Genomic DNA, 19,520 nt, shown 5'->3' with positions numbered 1-19,520 from the left:
AAAAAAAATACTTTACACTAAGGGCTTGTTCACACCATGTCCAGATCATGTCCAGACCAGAACAGTTTGTTCCCGGACCAAAAAAGCATCTCAATGTATCCCTATGGCATTTCTGGGCTCTGTTCACACCAGCACAGTCCATTCTGGTCCAGACAAAAAAAAATACTGCTTGTCTTATTTTCTCTGGTCTGGAATGCACTGGAACACATGGAAATGCTTAAACAACGCATACAAAGGCATGCAAATTGAAAAAAGCTTCAAAATCGCAGTAAAATCGCACTGTACTGTGTTTGCAGATCTGCTCCAGATCTGGTCCAGACATGGTGTGAACATAGCCTAAAGCCAGAGCTGAGTTATATATTCAAACTTTCTAGTGAAAAAGCAGGTTAGGATAAGCATGACTCCTGAGGACGCAAAGCTACACACCACTGATCCGTACAACTGAAAACTTTATTAGTCCAGCAGCAGTAGGAACCAAGGACATCCAGCTCATGTGTTTTGCCTTCAATTGGGGCTTAATTTTAGAGCTCTACAATTAGGACCACATAGGGGACAAAATGCATAAGTAGGGGTCTGAATAGAACATCTCCCTGCTAACTCTTCCGCTGTCTGCAATGCTGTAGTGTAGAGAAATTATGTATCTGAAGTCTCTTTAAAAACTGACACTTCCAAGAGCATGGATTTTCCCAGTGTGTGCAGCAGTTTATCCCAAATGCTACATAAATTATACAACATAGACAAAGTAGAATTCAGCAACAGAAACCACTGAGCACAGCAGTGGTTAAAGAAACTGACAGTTTTGGTTTCTGTCAGTGGCTGAGCTATTGCCATAGCAACCCAGGCGGCCGCTATGGGGCCCGGGGCACAGCCAGGACGAGAAACAAAGGGGTCCCCCTGATGACGTGCGGGCCGTCTGGGTCGCTATGGCATCGCAGGCTGCTGGCTGTCACTGGCAGCTCTGAGGAGGAATGCACCGCTGTTCAGATCACTGGCAACTTGTCAGTGATCTGTGCAGCGGCGCGTTGCTCCCCAGAGCCGCTGCAGAGTCAGTGACAGCCAGCAACTGTGGTGGAGGAGGCCGGGGCCCGGCGGAGGCGGCGGGGCCTGGCGGTCGGTGGAGGAGGAAGAGGCCAAGCCCGGTGGTGGAGGCGGGGCCCGCCAGTGACCATGGAGGAGAAGGAGGTGGGGCCCGGAGGTGGAGGAGGCTGATAGCAGATCAGGGCTGACAGGTAAGAAGTGTGCAGGGGTGTAACCAGCCCACCCGAGACCCTGCAGAGCCCAACATAGTGGTGGGCTCTGCAGGGTCACTCTCAGGTAGGCTGTGTGAGATCTCAGGTGGGTTCTGCAAGGGGCGTAACTAGAAATCACAGGACCCCATACAAAATTTTGCTATGGGGCCCTGTGATTTCTAGTTACACCCCTGGTTTTTGTAGAGACTTTGCAGGAGGACAGCACTCCAATACAGCGGCACAGGCAGAAGTAGAGGTAAGTTTCTAATTTCCTCTTTATAGAAAGAGCTTTAATTTAAACTTTCTGTTGAGCGACACAGTGCCTTTAAAAGAAATTAAAAGATGCACAAAAACAGAAGAAAAACAGTGACAACAAAAGAAGAAAAAAAAAGTTTTCTTCTTACAAAGGCTTACCAAAGTGTGCCAGTCATGGTTAATGAATTCACAAAACACTAAAAAGACCAGACATACAAAAAGGAACCTATGAAAGCAAATGTTTGATAAGCCCACATTAAAGATTCCCTGATCTCACGGAAACATTTTATTCATTTTGTATGCAGCCCTCTTCTTAAATGATTAGATCAATTTTCCCCGCGCTCCTGCCCCATTAGAATTGCAAATTTCCCAACCTTCCTAGACATTTGCAACTTATGGTGTAGCAGCAAACAAGATCTAATAATTAGTGTCTATTTCTGAAAGAAGTGCATATTTAAAGACTACAGGCAATTAACAACCAGGTTGTCCTGTAATCACGTACGGTATTAATTTGAGTGCAGCGCTGAATTTCATGCAAATTACTCTCTTAAACAGCGGCGGCTTTCGTTCTCTTGGGCGCGCCAACAACCTGCTAATGAAAGAGTTAATGGATGGAGATATTTTATTGAAATTTATTTGTTAGTACTGAGGCGGTCCCTACTTTATTCAAGAACTCTTTTTATTCATTGCATTTTAATGTGGAAATTATTGGCTCATCATAAAAATTAGTTCAGTCTAAACATGGAGATAAAAGGAGAAGAGTGTAAATCAGGCTTACCAAAATATTGAGGACTGTGCTGCTTTACTAACACTGAACTGTATGCATAATGGAATGAATGAAACAAAAACAACTAACAGAGCGAGCACAATGGCAAACCTAATACAAATCTGGGTATTCTACAAAATTAGATCTCTTGTTTTACCTAAGGTGACTCTGCTACGAAACCAAATGTTGAAATTAAAGCCTGTAGTGGCTAGTGCTAGTACCTTGCAGTACTGGGCTGCTCGGTTCTTATCCCAAGCCAGGACAATAACCGCATGAAGTTTGCATGTTCTCCCTGTGCTTGTGTGGGTTTTTTTAAAGTGACGCTAAACTCAGGAGCTAAATCTTAAAAATGCATTCAAGAACCTTAAAGGAGAACTATGGGGTAAGTGTTTTTCCCCATAGTTCTGCTAAGGGTCACAGGAGGACACAAACTAGCGTCCTCCTGTCACCCTAAGCTCAGTATACCGCGAGCTACAGCTCGCGGTATACCGAGACCGCCGCAGCCGGGACAGATCCCGACATTACTGTTGAGATCCACCCGGCTGCGTGATTGACAGCTGGCTCTGCCTATCTAGAGGCAGAGCCAGCTGTACCCGCCCCCTCCCCGTCCGTTCCGCCAGTCAGCCCTGGAGGATCGGAGCGGGGGGGAATCCATGCAGGGAGCCGTGAGTGACCGTCACGGCTCTCTGCAGGGACAGGATTGAGAAGTGAGCGAGCGACCCTATGTGTTCGCTCACTTCTCGATCTATTGAGCAGTTTCATTGTCACGCGTCTTCTCAAACTATGAGGTTGAGTGAAAATCACTCACCTCATAGTTCTCCTTTAACTATTACCAAAAATGTATGTTATTTGTGTATCACTCGGCTGTAGATCCTCAAATCATCTCTGAATTGGTGCTGACACTGTCCTTCCTTCTGGAGGGTGGCTACTTTTGTTCCCCATGGTCCCTGTGTGTGGTGTAAAGTAGTCACCACTCCAAGCTCACTCCTGTGAAAGACCAAGTGCCCATTCACACCATGTCTGGATCATCTCCAGACCAGATCAGATTGTTTCCGGACCCAAAATGCATCCTAATATATCCCTATACTATTTCTGGCCTCTGTTCCCACCAGCGCAGTTCGTTCCAGGCCAGACCAGAAAAATACTGCTTGTCCTATTTTGTCTGGTCTGGAATGTACTGGAACACATAAAAATGCATCGAAAATGCATACAAACGCACTGGAACACACCTGTAAGACCATTTTAAGCAAACGAAAAAAAAATATTTTATCCAAAACGCAGCAAAATTGCGGCAAAAATGCAATGCACTGCATTCCAGATCTGGTCCAGAAAATGGTGTGAACCTGCCCTAAAACTTCATTTCAAATTAGCAAACTAAACGTGAGATTTTAGCCCATCACATGATATTTGTGCAAATTCCTTGTGATAAAGAATTTGCACTTTGGAGGGAAAATTACCCTTCGGTTAGTAAATGAGGTGAAACTGAAGCTGACATCCATCATACAATCATACGCCATCAAAAATTGTGTTTTTTGCATTTACCTTGCACATGATTGGGTATTCTTTGCAAAGTGAAATTGCACCACAGTCACCAAGCTAAGGGAACATTCCCCTGCAAAGTGCAAATTCCCTTGTGATGTGAACAGCCTATTGACTCTTTAGTAAATCAACCCCTTAGAGACATCAAACTGAAAGACAGCAGGGGTGTTTAGGAATAGATCCCATGCTTTACAAACAGGTATGCAAACCTGAAAAAAAGGGAGTGGGGATGACTGATTCTCTTCTATATGTAAACCCAACCACTAAAACCTCAAATGATTTTTAGCATAATACTAAAATTTCAAAATTCATTTTTAATATTTTTTAATCTGCAGCATTCATTAAAACAATACCTGTTGATCCCATCATGAAAGTCCTTGCTCAGGCATTTCCTGTTATGGAGTGACAACACCCTGTCACTGTAACCCAACTACTCTCCTGTGTTGTCACCACGGCCATGTAACAGGATGATGCTTACTGCACAGGCATGACACACAGCTGCCTATAGACATAAAGTGGCAATAAGTCTGCAGGAGATCAGCAACACACAGGGACAAAAAAAAAAGAGATGTAAACGATATTTTCTAAAAGAACAAAAAGATGGCATTGGCTTAGGATATGCAGTGCTTTAGCAAATTAAAGTCATCAGTTAGAGTTTAGCTCTACTTTAACCTTTGATCCTTGTAAGTATTTCAATGCTTTATTCTTAGTGTACCTATAAGGTGCCCATACACAAAGGGGGCAGCTTAGGGTTGCCACCTGTCCAGGATTCACCCGAACAGTCCAGGTTTTGAATGCTGTGTCCAGGTTTCATGACAGCACAAACCCGGACACAAGATGTCAGGCAGATAGAGGCAACCAAAATTAGGATAGGGGCTGCTGGCCCCCCCCCCACTAAAAATAGTCTCAACTGTGATATTGACATATGAATGGATGGCGCTATTTACATATGAATAAGCCAAGATTCTCCCCAAAATATTTCCGCGCGTCGCTAGAGTGCTCGGGTTTCGCTTGAAGAAAAGGCGGCAACCCTAGGGCAGCTATACATGTTAGTATGGCCCAGCAATATGACCCGTATAATTACTGGATAAGCAGCAGTGGGAGATCTAAACACTCCATGGAGGCCACATGGTGCAATAGGCATAGGCAGGTAATGAGGTTATTAAAAGAAAGTCAATTGCAAAAAAAAGGAAATGCTGTAATGTTTTGGTTCCCTCTGGTCTATATCCCCATTTCCTGTATGGCCCTACTGTGCATAGTGTAGTGTAGATAGCATAGTGAAGTCTTCTTGTATTAGAGAATTGTATTAAAGGACAGAACAGCATTTTTCAAAAAAAAAAAAGTCCTCTGCACAACGACCTGATTTCAACCACACATGAAGACTTAATTGCTGAGAATACATCCAGGAATAAGAAATAATTGAAGTGCTTCATTTCTCTTATTCAGATTTAAGCACCTTGTAAAACCCAACAAAAGTCTTTTCACTGATGAACCAACATGGCAGATTAGCCAATTAGAACACCTAATTAAAAGAACTTAATCATCTTCCAACAGTAAAACCACTTATCGCTGCATTCGTCTAAGTAAATCCCAGTATGACTTTCCCCCGCACAACTTCTGTCGTTTGATTAAAACAAACTACTTAATTACAGCCCTGTTCTTCATATTCGAGCCCAAGTGCCACTTTCTCTGATGAAACAAGGAGTATTTCCCTTCTTTACAATTATTTAGATCAATACAATTAACAATAAAGTAGAATACAATGCTGAATCAAAGAGGATACCCAATCAATACCGGATAATTCCGCCCGTGTTTAAAGATGCAGCAGAAGATTCTCCTTTAATTACAGGATCACGAGATCGTGTGGGATAGACGTGGTTCAGAAAATGTGACAGCTGCCGTTTTACTTTCTATACACTCTTGTTGCACAGCGTGTTGAAGGTCTAAACATTTTTAATAACCGGTATGAGTCAGTTGGATCAGCAAATGGAAAGAGACAAAAGTCAATCGCATAAATCCTTCAGAATGCTGAAAAAAGGCATACACTACCAGGTACCAGGCATACACTACCGGTCAAAGGTTTTGGAACAGCTTTCAGTGAAATCTGGATTGAATCCTGGTTAGGACATTATCTACAAGGAGTTTGTATGTTCTCCCTGTGCCCTGTGTGGGTTTCCTCTGGACCTGCAGTTCTCCATCAGGTCCTCTTTTAGTGATTGACAGCAGCAGGGGGTGGGTGCAATAGTTGGTTTGCTATTTCACTTTGCAATAGCCAATAGGAATCTAGCTATGCATTTCTATGGTGGTTTTTTTTTAAATTCTGACAGCGTATGCCAGTGGTTCTCAAGCTGTGGGTCGCTGTGCGATTTCTGCTGTGCTAGGTGAGAGTTCTCCTCAGCCCTCTCCTAGCGCAGCAGTGTCAGTTCTCCCGCCATGTCGCTGCAGCAACCACGTCATACCTAAATTTTACCGCTGGGGGTCACCACAACTTGGCAAATGTTACCAAGGGGTCCCGGCCCTAGAAAGGTTGAGAACCACTGCTCTAGAACAACATAGCTGATTTGGAAACATTCTCCAAATCATCTTGCTTTCCAGTTCAGTTATGTTGTCCTAGATTGTTCACTTCTCCTGACTTCTCCAAACTCTTCACCCTTTTGTGAATAGTAGAGGTGCCCCGAAGTGAAAATTTCAAAACCGAAATGAAAAAAAATGCCAGGCCGAAACCGAAAATGTTTGTTATTCTAACTTTTTCACATTTATTTTAACATTTTAATTTATTTTTAATTTTTTTTATATTTTATTTTTATTTATTTATTCATTTTTATTAAATATTTTTATTTTTTACTTTACTTTTTGGAGCTTTGGGGAAATAGTAGGGGTCTGTACAGACCCCTGATATTTCCCTTTTAAAATAGAAAAGGAAATTGAGGACTATGTGTCCTCAATCTCTTTTTCTGCATCCCCAGTTATAAATGAACAGGAATCCTCTATGAGTGTTCCTGTTCATTCATAACATGAGAACAGAGTATGGTTGCTGTAACCCCAATCATGAATGAACAGGAGGTGATGTAGATCACTTCCCATTCACTCATAATTGGGGATATAGTAACTATACTCTGTCCTCAATTATGTAGAAACACTCAGCGATCGGTGATCGCTGAGTGTTTGTACCCGCTCTCCATCCTGACAGCTGTCACAGGAGGCTGGGCGGTGTGGGAGGAGAAGCGCTGGCGCTCGGCCGCCTGTGACAGTTTCTCTCCTCCCCACTGGGACACAGAGCAGCGCCGAGATGGGAGGAGAGAATACACGGATGCACCGCTGTATCGGCCAGAAAATTTAACTTTCGGCATTTTGCCAAAAGTGCAATTTTCGGCCGATATGTTTCTGCAGCGGATATCTCGGTGCATCCCTGGTGAATAGCCCTGTCAATGTTACACCAGAGAGAATGCCAGAGATTAGTTGTTACCTTTTTCCTTGCGTCAGTGAGATGAGACAGACCAAACACAGTAGCCACAGCACCCCCTCCGAGGACGAGCGAGCCTTTAATCACATTTCGGAAGGCCATTTCACCTGCAGACAAAAGTATAACGTTACTCTAGAACTGGGAAATTAAACTTTATCTCGTATAATACAGAAAACCAGCAAGCAGCAAGTAAACATCTGCCTGAAATTAGAAAGTTGTAACATGTACTTAGAATTGTAAGTTTGTATATACAATTTCCTACTCAGCCCTTCAGTGAACTGAACCTGATATGAGTCACCGCTTGGCTCAGGATATGGTAGTGCTTGAATGTCAGCAGCAAGAAACTTTAAAATTAGCAAGTGCCAAATGCGGGAATGACTGCCGTGCCAGACATAACACTTTACGAGTTCTAGTATGGTCCCGGGTGACTCTCCTTTTTGTCCTCATGCTGTAGATCAGGCGACATCCCAGGAGCGCGAGAGCCAATGACTCCCCAAAAATTACAGCCTGCACTTGAAATCGTATGTAAACCCAAATGTGATTTTTCAATATGTTTGGCATCATAACTTACCCTATTCAGTTTTCTTTACCAAATAGTTTTTTGGGAAGTCTGTTGCAAAGTTTCCGTACTTGGAGATCTTGCCAGTAACAGCACTTCCAGCTGCATGCTGGCAACGCTAAGCCACTGCCTCACATTTAGCAGCAGCGTTGTCAGTCTGCCGTGCATGCTTCTTCAGTTGGCCTTTGAGCCGCCTAATCAGGGCTTCCCCTTCAGGACCCCAGTAGAATTCAAGTGCTAAGCTTAGCTTCAATGAGGACTTTGGGTGAGTGAAACACACTCAACCCCATAATTAGAGCCGACGTGTGACACTGAAGCTGTGCGATAACGGAGCGATAACATTCTACCAATTGCTCAGTTCCCAATCATCTCCCTGCAGAAAGTGGTGACTGTCAGTCACCACTCCCTGCAGGGATTCTCCTCTCCCCTCTCGATTCCTCCAGCACTGACTGGGGAGACGGACGGGGGATGGGGCGGGCAGGTAGTGGGGTGGATCCCCACAATATTGTTGGGCTGCAGTGCGGCTCTGCACTTGCAGCATACAGCGGGCAATAGCCCACTATATGCTGAGTTTTGAGTCACAGGAGGACATTAGCAGGGCAGCCATCAATTTTGGGGCCCCTTACCCGGCTTTAGGCCGGGCCACCGGGCCCCTGGACGCAGGGCTTAGTGACGCACTGGACGCAGGGCTTAGTGATGTGCTGGACGCAGGGCTTAGTGACGTGCTGGACGCAGGGCTTAGTGACGTGCTGGACACAGGACCCACCTGAGAGTGACCCTGCAGAGCCCATCCGAGACTGTCTATGGTGGGCTTTGAAGGGGTCTCAGGTGGGCTGGTCAGGGCTGCATCCCTCCCCTCCCTCCTTTCCTTCCTAGCTCCTCTTACCTGCACACACATGGCCTCGTCTGCCGCCGGACCGGCCAGAAGTGACATCACTTCCGGCCAGTCCGACATCAGACGAGCAGCGTCGCTGATGGGGCACTAGCATGTCTCAAAGCCACTGTAGCGGCAATGCTGGGGCCCTGCGCTGCTAGGGCCAGGCCTCCGCCTCCTCGCACTTCACTGTCGGCCGATAGTCATGTAAGGGACCCGGGCGGGCCCCCCAGGCTGCCCGGGCCCCTTACATGAGTATCGGCCGTACCCCCCTGATGGCTGCCCTGGACATTAGTATGTGATCTCCTGTGACCCTAAAGAGGAGTATGGCAAAAAAAAGCTTGGGCCATAGTTCTCTTTTAAGTGCCTTATAGAGACTGGTGTTCTGTGCTTTGTCCAGCTCCAGTGGCATACAATCTTCGCAACATGAAGAACCTAAAGCCCTGGAGAAAGAGGCACCTTCACCCTCCTAAATGCATTGGCTGTTCCTTACCATTGACAATAATACAAACACTAACAAACTGCTGATCTGAACCATTATCTGTACTAGGCACTCCTCCCCTTGCACTCAGAGACTGATGCACTAACACTTCTTTGGGTTCCAACAGGGGTGCAGCAGTCAAGGATCGCAACACCGTACCTATACACCTGTACCACAACCATGATCAAAACCAATACTGTGCTAGCACGTACTTACCACTATTATTAAGGCCAGAGGGGTCTAGTATTTTCAGAAAGAAAGGTCTGCAACTGGAGCCCCCAACTTGAACTCTCTTTGATTGGAATTCCTAATAAAAATGGGTGCCTGTTATACAAAGTGCCGCGTTATTCTTACAACCGCTAACATGTTTACTTTAAAAGGTAGTGGATGTCTGGCTCTTGAAGCCTAAATGAATTTGCCAACTTCTGTTGCAGTTCTTTTTGCTGTAACTGCCTCCAATAAGCCAGCACAATCAGAGCTCAGGTATCTAGATTGATCTATCCCTCTACAATAAATAAGGGCAGGTCTGTTTGCCAACTCAAAGCCAAGCTGAGCACTACAGGGAGCATGCTTGGATTCAGATTTCAGAGCACCGACCCATCTAGTTCTCAGGAAAGGTATTATAAAACCCAGATAAACAGGTAAATGTAAATAAACTTCTTATAAGCACTTCAAGCTTAGCCTATGATCTTTGCCCCATCTATCCCACCTCCTGAGCCTTCCTTATGGTGAATGGAGCAACCCACCAAATTAAAGGGCAAGGTTTGGGGGATGGGAGGGGATGAAAGAGCTGAGATTTACCTGAAATTTCAGCCTTATATATCTGGGTCTACAAATTGTTCTAATTTGCAGTTTGTACTGCCGAAAGCCCCTCCCTGGGCAAAATTTTGGGTTTAGATATTCTTTAATTTGATCTGAAAAGCCTTACTACTTTTACCTGTAATGTTTTTAGGTTCCTTCTACCAGATCTCCTCTAAAAGAACTTTAACAGCTTGTGTAACCCAGCACAATTTTCGTGCATCTGAAATGCATGTCAGCAGATTCTAATTCAATGGAGTAGTGTATAGGGGGGGTCTAATGGGAAGGGGGGAGAGAACTCTGATGTGAAGGGCTCCTAATGTGAAGGTGGGGTCTGATGTGAAGGTGGGGGGACCCTGATGTGAAGGTGGGGGGACCCTGATGTGAAGGTGGGGGGCTTAAATGTGAAGGGAGGAAGGCCACATCATCTTAATTTTTTTAGCCTGTTATCCCACCTAAAAATCCACACCAGACCCCTGTCTAGGTTAAGGGTTTGGTACTGATTTGGTCGGGGGAGGCACATGTCATTTTTTACATTTATACTGGGGTGCCACCGGATTTGGCATACTTTTAAAAAGGTGCCATGACTGAAAAGTGGTTCAGATGTAGATGACAGTGCAGAGACTGCATTTGATTGCTTTGCGATGCAATGTTTTTCTCTGCACACAGCATGTTCTATGGAGGTGCGTTTGAATTGCAGGGAAAGGTCAAACGCAGCCCTTTCTTGTCAAACATTGCGTTTTGCTTTGAAAGCATGCCTTTGAACAGCACTGCATTCAAATGGAAAAAGCTGCAGTTGACAAGACTGCTGATCTACATGAGTCCATATACAGTATTTGTGGCCTTGATTGCACTTGGTGCTCCATCACTGCCTCAACACTCCTCAGTATACCTTCAGCCCATATAGATTTTAAACTCCTTTATGAGCAATATGTCTGTGAAGGTTCTCCTTCATCCAGGTCATGGTATATCTGTACAAAATAAGTCAAGGCAACTGGACTTGCTGCATTGAAGACGTTTCGCTGGTCATCCAACCAGCTTTCTCAATTCAGAATGACTTGTACCAAAAAATTATCTGGGAATAAATATGGTGAATGTTGCAGATTGGAGCACTGGTCTTTTAAATAATCTGTAATAAAGGCATCTTACTAGAAAACACAACATTTCCAAGAAAACATAACTGAGACAAAGGACTGTCCCACAAATCGAGGAACATTTTGCTCCTCCATTACACAAGCACGTCCCCTTCAAAAAGTCACGGAATACAAACAGCTTCTTTATTTTTTAGGACAATGTATTTTACAAATCATGTTTTGCCCTAAAAAATCTGCAGTACTTTACAGAGCATATAGAGCAGGGGTGGCAAACACAAGGCCCGCGTTAAAAAGCAAAGTACTGATAACACAGGAGATCCACCCACAGAGAAAATGTTTTACTAAATTGTACAATAATTGTACATTTGAATATCTGCTTGCTGTTATTCTTCCTAGGCTTCTGTTTTCAAGGCTAGTTATTACTTAAATTATTATTAAAACCAGTAGCAACTGAATGCAGAGGCAACTATTTATGATAATAAAGAGTAGATGCATAGTCCTATACAACCGGCCCTTTGAGGGTAACCATACTGCTGATGCGGCCCCCGATGAATTTTAGTTTGCCACCCCTGATATAGAGCATTCGTTTAAGTACCTGTCCCCAGAATGTCCTTTAGCCTATGGGGTTGAATGTAGTGCTGCAACTAATGATGATTTTCATAATTGATTAGCTGGAAGATAATTTTTTTGCTTAATTGGTTAAAAAAAAAAAACCATCCTTAGTTTAAAATAAAATGCAAAAATTGAGCTTTATTCTGAAGTAAAGTTTTTGTTTATAACACGGCATTTGTGTAATCGTACTGCACTGGAACGCTCAGCATTGCGGTACCGTGCATTCCAGTGCAGGCAATCACACTGTGGGTGGTAGGCGTGTTTGGGGTGCCATTGAAATGAATGGCATTGCAACGAACCTCCAGCAGCAGAATTTGTCAGGCCGGAAACCGAAAATTACTTTTTTCCCACCCTTTATATATTTTTCTTTTTTTAATAACTGTATTGTAAGCACATGACGCTTGAATATCTTCAGCCGGGAATGACAGCTGCCAGTGGTAAGATTCCGCAGATGGCAGCTGAATGTGAATACAGCAGGTAGTGGGCTGGTGCAATAGCTAGCCAGCTATTGGCCATTTCAAATTGCAATAGCAAATAGCAGGCTGGGCTATTGCACCCACCCTCTGCTTGCTGTGCCCTCCTCCCAGCGTGGAGGAGAGGGCTAGGGATTTCAACCAACTAATCGATAATGAAAATAGCTGACAACTATTCTCATTATTGATTAATCGATTGGTTGGTTGCAGCCCTGCCAAACGTATAGCTGGCTGAATGCCGTTCACATATCCCTACCACCACTAGATGGTCCTGAGGAGCATAGGTGCTCTGGTGGATTCTGGTGCTCACTCGTTCCATCTAGTGCAGTAATTTGCGCAGCTATATGCTGGGCGGAAATTTTTATACATCAGCCCTTATGTGTCCCTAAGCAAATCAGGGGTCAATTTAACTAGAAGTTTAAAAAGATACTCTGGGCACCAATGAAAAAAAAACTGTTGCAGAATTGGATGTAATAGGCTCCCTCCATCTGTGCAACCAGTTCCTGAAGCCCCTTCTCCAAGATGCTTAGGCTGGCGGTTGCATGCTGACATCATCAAGTACAATGCAGGACTTCTAACCCTGCATTGTATATGAGGACAGCGAGAGACCACCCACAACCTGGAGCATCAGGGAGAATAGAGCGCTTAAAAGGAGAACTATGAGGTGAGTGAAAATCACTCATCCTCATAATTCGAGTCGGCGTGTGACAATGAAATTGTCACACATCGGCTCAATAGTTCAGGAAGTGAGCAAACGCATACCATTGCTCGCTCACTTCTCGATCTGCAGAGAGCCGTGACTGTCATTCACCACTCCCCTCAAGGATTCCCCCCCTCCCCGCTCCAATCCTCCATCGCTGACTGGAGGAATGGAGAGGGCGGGCACAGCTGGCTCTGTCTCTAGATAGACAGAGCCAGCTGTCATTCACGCAGCTGGGTGGATCTCAACAGCATTGTTGGGATCTGTCGGTGCTGCGGCGGTCTCAGTATACCGCAAGCTGTAGATGGCGATATACTGAGCTTTGGGTCACGGGAGGACGCAAGTATATGTTCTCCCGTGTCCCTTAAGAGAACTATGGGGAAAAACACTTACCGCATAGTTCTCTTTTAAGCTTGCCAGAGCAAGGAGTAAGGTAAGTAATACAACCTTTCCCTCTACCCCTTGACTTAACGAGAAACCTTTGCAGTGTGGGGGAAGAAAAGTTTTGTTGTAATCCCTGGAGTTGGGATTTGAAGTGCAACTGAAGCCAAAACTTTTTTTAAGCTTTGGATAAGAGTGGAGAGGGAATAGAACACCTGCCCTGTTTTTATTGCTGTCTAAGTCCTTGTTAGGGAGATTCACCCTTTCTATTTGTCCTGGTGACCCAAATTTTGGGTTGTCACCAGAACAGAAATAGATGGAAAATGTTTCAATGGGGACACCAGTTCTGGTGACTCCATTGACCATGCAGGATCTCCCTCTTTGATGGAATTTCCTTTAACTTCCTGGTGTGGCTATTGGCAAGGGAGTGAAATCCCCCCAATGGAAAACAGATGGCAAGAAAAAGCTGACAGGGGTTATAGCCCTGCCTTATTCTATCCAAAACTAAAAATTTTAAAAATGCCTTCAGTTCTACTTCATGTGCCAATTCTCACTTCGGTTGTAATTCTTTCCAAGACTTTTGGGATCCACTCACATGTCTGCCAAATATATTTTCCATTAAAATCAATAGAAGCGCTTCAAAACACACATCACTGTGCCTTAAATTCCATTCCAGTGCATTGATTCCAATGGAAAATTTAGGGTGATTCCAGCAGCCGTTTAAGCTGTTCACGAGGGGCACCAAACGTAGACAGAACTAACACAGCAACCAACAAAATTTTAAAAAAAGGAGATGGTCTTGAAGATGAAAGGTAAATAAAATAAAATAAGGACATTTCGAATGTGTAGCAAGTATGTTTTAGGTAGAAAATGGTATAAAAGATGAACTTATGCTTGAAGGAACTCAGTTTTAGACTGCCAAATGTAACAGGTTCACGTATGCATTTTCAGCTCCGGCTTCACGATCTAAATGCTGTATTTAGCAAGCGATGTTATTAGAAACCCTCTGAAACCATATGACACGCTGGGTCCGAGGACCACTGCTAAGTAAACACTGTGCTATTAATGCATGTGGTCTTGCTCACCGCTAGAACAAGGAGCAGCTTCATGCCTCAACCTCATATTCCACTTGCTACTGTACGTGAGTGCGAATGTAGCAACGGACAGATGGGTTTTTCAAAATCATCAACGTCACGGCAGCGAAAAAAGCAAACACTTAGAAAGAAGAACATGGAACCTGCTGACAAGCAGTCCTATTTGCCCATGTGTGCTTTTTATTTAAACACAGAAAATACGAGGTGGAGGTTGGCCGAGGAACGGGTGAATCTCCAAAAGAATATCCGATGATATTTATGAAAACATTGGGACAGAAAATAACATAGCAACTGTAGGAAGCAATGTTCACAGAACATTCTGTTATCGCTCACCTACCTCTGCTCATCACACTATATCCATGTTTAAAGTGGGCAGGACAGAATAGTTTGTAGGTAATCGGATTGCTTGAATGTTCATCACGGGCTATTTCAAGGGATGGTTGGGTGATCTTATAGGAAGCTGTGACCTGCCCATTAATGGAGAAGTTTGCTACCAGAGATGGTTCAACTGTAGACTTATAAAAACTATAATTAAGCATTTTTACCATTAAGATGTACAATAAAGCACATCACAGTGGTCACGAGATGAGAACTCTGCCTCCTGGCGTTAGGAGCCAGTTAAAGGGCCAGTTGAAAGCGGTTAAAGTGACCCTGTGACCAGATCGTACCCACTAAAGTATTTACATATTGTGAATAAGTAGTAAAAGTACTATAAACAAGCCATTATTCATATATGTATCTATAAGAATTGTGAAGAAATTCATTTTCAAAGTTCACAACACAGGCATTGAAACCTTAGCTACAGTGGAACCACGGTGCACAAACTTAATTTGTTCCACGATTCTGGTCGCAAACCTAATTGGTCGCAAACCGAATCAAACTGTGATTAGACCGCGATCTCGACTAGAGGAAGCCACGACCAGTGTCCGAGCAGGGAAGATGGCTGCGTCACCCGATGTGGAGTTCGCGAACGGAAGCAAAATTTTGCTGAACTTCCCGTTCGCAAACCAAATTGTTCATGAACCGAAGCGTTCGTGAACCGAGGTACCACTGTATTTCCCTATTGCTTTCTATGGTACCATAACCTTGGTAGACAGCCAGCACTCTAATATAAAGAAGCAGCAGGTGTTTCCAAGCTAGTAAGAAATTGAAACCCTACTCTAGAGTCTTTGTTGTGACCTTTGAGAATGAATAACTCCACATTAAAAGCAGCTAGAGAGGTCATGGTAAGGCCTAGTTCACACCTAGGTGTATTGCATATGCGCTGTTGTCGCACGTTTTTTTTACCGCGATTCGCGGTAAAAAAATTGTGCGACAAACGCGCGTTTCCGAGGGCTACTTGGCTGTATCCCACTGGAAACGCGCAACAAAAACGGCCCAAAGTAGTACATGTACCTTTTCAGGCATGGGCCGTTTTGTAGTGCGTTAGGGACGGGCTGAAATATGCCAAGGTGTGAACCAGACCCATTGAATACAATGGGATTTAGATGTTTGAGCGTTTTGTAGAGCGTTCGTCAAGCGTAGAACGCGCTACAAAACGTTCAGGTGTGAACGAGGGCTTACTTGTTTTGAAGCTCCTTTACTGTTTGTGTAGAATAGGTAAATAGTTTATTAAATTGCAATAGCAAATAGCAGGCTGGGCTATTGCACCCACCCTCTGCTTGCTGTGCCCTCCTCCCAGCGTGGAGGAGAGGGCTAGGGATTTCAACCAACTAATCGATAATGAAAATAGCTGACAACTATTCTCATTATTGATTAATCGATTGGTTGGTTGCAGCCCTGCCAAACGTATAGCTGGCTGAATGCCGTTCACATATCCCTACCACCACTAGATGGTCCTGAGGAGCATAGGTGCTCTGGTGGATTCTGGTGCTCACTCGTTCCATCTAGTGCAGTAATTTGCGCAGCTATATGCTGGGCGGAAATTTTTATACATCAGCCCTTATGTGTCCCTAAGCAAATCAGGGGTCAATTTAACTAGAAGTTTAAAAAGATACTCTGGGCACCAATGAAAAAAAAACTGTTGCAGAATTGGATGTAATAGGCTCCCTCCATCTGTGCAACCAGTTCCTGAAGCCCCTTCTCCAAGATGCTTAGGCTGGCGGTTGCATGCTGACATCATCAAGTACAATGCAGGACTTCTAACCCTGCATTGTATATGAGGACAGCGAGAGACCACCCACAACCTGGAGCATCAGGGAGAATAGAGCGCTTAAAAGGAGAACTATGAGGTGAGTGAAAATCACTCATCCTCATAATTCGAGTCGGCGTGTGACAATGAAATTGTCACACATCGGCTCAATAGTTCAGGAAGTGAGCAAACGCATACCATTGCTCGCTCACTTCTCGATCTGCAGAGAGCCGTGACTGTCATTCACCACTCCCCTCAAGGATTCCCCCCCTCCCCGCTCCAATCCTCCATCGCTGACTGGAGGAATGGAGAGGGCGGGCACAGCTGGCTCTGTCTCTAGATAGACAGAGCCAGCTGTCATTCACGCAGCTGGGTGGATCTCAACAGCATTGTTGGGATCTGTCGGTGCTGCGGCGGTCTCAGTATACCGCAAGCTGTAGATGGCGATATACTGAGCTTTGGGTCACGGGAGGACGCAAGTATATGTTCTCCCGTGTCCCTTAAGAGAACTATGGGGAAAAACACTTACCGCATAGTTCTCTTTTAAGCTTGCCAGAGCAAGGAGTAAGGTAAGTAATACAACCTTTCCCTCTACCCCTTGACTTAACGAGAAACCTTTGCAGTGTGGGGGAAGAAAAGTTTTGTTGTAATCCCTGGAGTTGGGATTTGAAGTGCAACTGAAGCCAAAACTTTTTTTAAGCTTTGGATAAGAGTGGAGAGGGAATAGAACACCTGCCCTGTTTTTATTGCTGTCTAAGTCCTTGTTAGGGAGATTCACCCTTTCTATTTGTCCTGGTGACCCAAATTTTGGGTTGTCACCAGAACAGAAATAGATGGAAAATGTTTCAATGGGGACACCAGTTCTGGTGACTCCATTGACCATGCAGGATCTCCCTCTTTGATGGAATTTCCTTTAACTTCCTGGTGTGGCTATTGGCAAGGGAGTGAAATCCCCCCAATGGAAAACAGATGGCAAGAAAAAGCTGACAGGGGTTATAGCCCTGCCTTATTCTATCCAAAACTAAAAATTTTAAAAATGCCTTCAGTTCTACTTCATGTGCCAATTCTCACTTCGGTTGTAATTCTTTCCAAGACTTTTGGGATCCACTCACATGTCTGCCAAATATATTTTCCATTAAAATCAATAGAAGCGCTTCAAAACACACATCACTGTGCCTTAAATTCCATTCCAGTGCATTGATTCCAATGGAAAATTTAGGGTGATTCCAGCAGCCGTTTAAGCTGTTCACGAGGGGCACCAAACGTAGACAGAACTAACACAGCAACCAACAAAATTTTAAAAAAAGGAGATGGTCTTGAAGATGAAAGGTAAATAAAATAAAATAAGGACATTTCGAATGTGTAGCAAGTATGTTTTAGGTAGAAAATGGTATAAAAGATGAACTTATGCTTGAAGGAACTCAGTTTTAGACTGCCAAATGTAACAGGTTCACGTATGCATTTTCAGCTCCGGCTTCACGATCTAAATGCTGTATTTAGCAAGCGATGTTATTAGAAACCCTCTGAAACCATATGACACGCTGGGTCCGAGGACCACTGCTAAGTAAACACTGTGCTATTAATGCATGTGGTCTTGCTCACCGCTAGAACAAGGAGCAGCTTCATGCCTCAACCTCATATTCCACTTGCTACTGTACGTGAGTGCGAATGTAGCAACGGACAGATGGGTTTTTCAAAATCATCAACGTCACGGCAGCGAAAAAAGCAAACACTTAGAAAGAAGAACATGGAACCTGCTGACAAGCAGTCCTATTTGCCCATGTGTGCTTTTTATTTAAACACAGAAAATACGAGGTGGAGGTTGGCCGAGGAACGGGTGAATCTCCAAAAGAATATCCGATGATATTTATGAAAACATTGGGACAGAAAATAACATAGCAACTGTAGGAAGCAATGTTCACAGAACATTCTGTTATCGCTCACCTACCTCTGCTCATCACACTATATCCATGTTTAAAGTGGGCAGGACAGAATAGTTTGTAGGTAATCGGATTGCTTGAATGTTCATCACGGGCTATTTCAAGGGATGGTTGGGTGATCTTATAGGAAGCTGTGACCTGCCCATTAATGGAGAAGTTTGCTACCAGAGATGGTTCAACTGTAGACTTATAAAAACTATAATTAAGCATTTTTACCATTAAGATGTACAATAAAGCACATCACAGTGGTCACGAGATGAGAACTCTGCCTCCTGGCGTTAGGAGCCAGTTAAAGGGCCAGTTGAAAGCGGTTAAAGTGACCCTGTGACCAGATCGTACCCACTAAAGTATTTACATATTGTGAATAAGTAGTAAAAGTACTATAAACAAGCCATTATTCATATATGTATCTATAAGAATTGTGAAGAAATTCATTTTCAAAGTTCACAACACAGGCATTGAAACCTTAGCTACAGTGGAACCACGGTGCACAAACTTAATTTGTTCCACGATTCTGGTCGCAAACCTAATTGGTCGCAAACCGAATCAAACTGTGATTAGACCGCGATCTCGACTAGAGGAAGCCACGACCATGTGTCAGAGCAGGGAAGATGGCTGCGGTTGTGTTCGTCACCCGATGTGGAGTTCGCGAACGGAAGCAAAATTTTGCTGAACTTCCCGTTCGCAAACCAAATTGTTCATGAACCGAAGCGTTCGTGAACCGAGGTACCACTGTATTTCCCTATTGCTTTCTATGGTACCATAACCTTGGTAGACAGCCAGCACTCTAATATAAAGAAGCAGCAGGTGTTTCCAAGCTAGTAAGAAATTGAAACCCTACTCTAGAGTCTTTGTTGTGACCTTTGAGAATGAATAACTCCACATTAAAAGCAGCTAGAGAGGTCATGGTAAGGCCTAGTTCACACCTAGGTGTATTGCATATGCGCTGTTGTCGCACGTTTTTTTTACCGCGATTCGCTGTAAAAAAATTGTGCGACAAACGCGCGTTTCCGAGGGCTACTTGGCTGTATCCCACTGGAAACGCGCAACAAAAACGGCCCAAAGTAGTACATGTACCTTTTCAGGCATGGGCCGTTTTGTAGTGCGTTAGGGACGGGCTGAAATATGCCA

General features: G+C 44.2%; 1 protein-coding gene across 1 annotated transcript in view; it reads right to left on the bottom strand.

Moving 5' to 3' along the window:
* The window catches only part of GPD2 (glycerol-3-phosphate dehydrogenase 2), a 127,982-nt gene that overhangs the window by 93,564 nt on the left and 14,898 nt on the right, over positions 1-19,520 (bottom strand). Inside the window, exon 2 of the mRNA XM_018553140.1 lies at positions 7,256-7,359. Coding sequence (XP_018408642.1) covers positions 7,256-7,354 — 99 coding nt within the window. The 5' untranslated portion in view covers positions 7,355-7,359. The remainder of the gene's footprint in view (positions 1-7,255; positions 7,360-19,520) is intronic.

The sequence above is a fragment of the Nanorana parkeri genome, unplaced genomic scaffold, assembly GCF_000935625.1.
Source record: "Nanorana parkeri isolate BGI_ZX_2015 unplaced genomic scaffold, ASM93562v1 scaffold112, whole genome shotgun sequence".
Classification (NCBI taxonomy): Eukaryota; Metazoa; Chordata; class Amphibia; order Anura; family Dicroglossidae; genus Nanorana; species Nanorana parkeri.
This window is presented reverse-complemented; position numbering and strand designations above follow the sequence as displayed.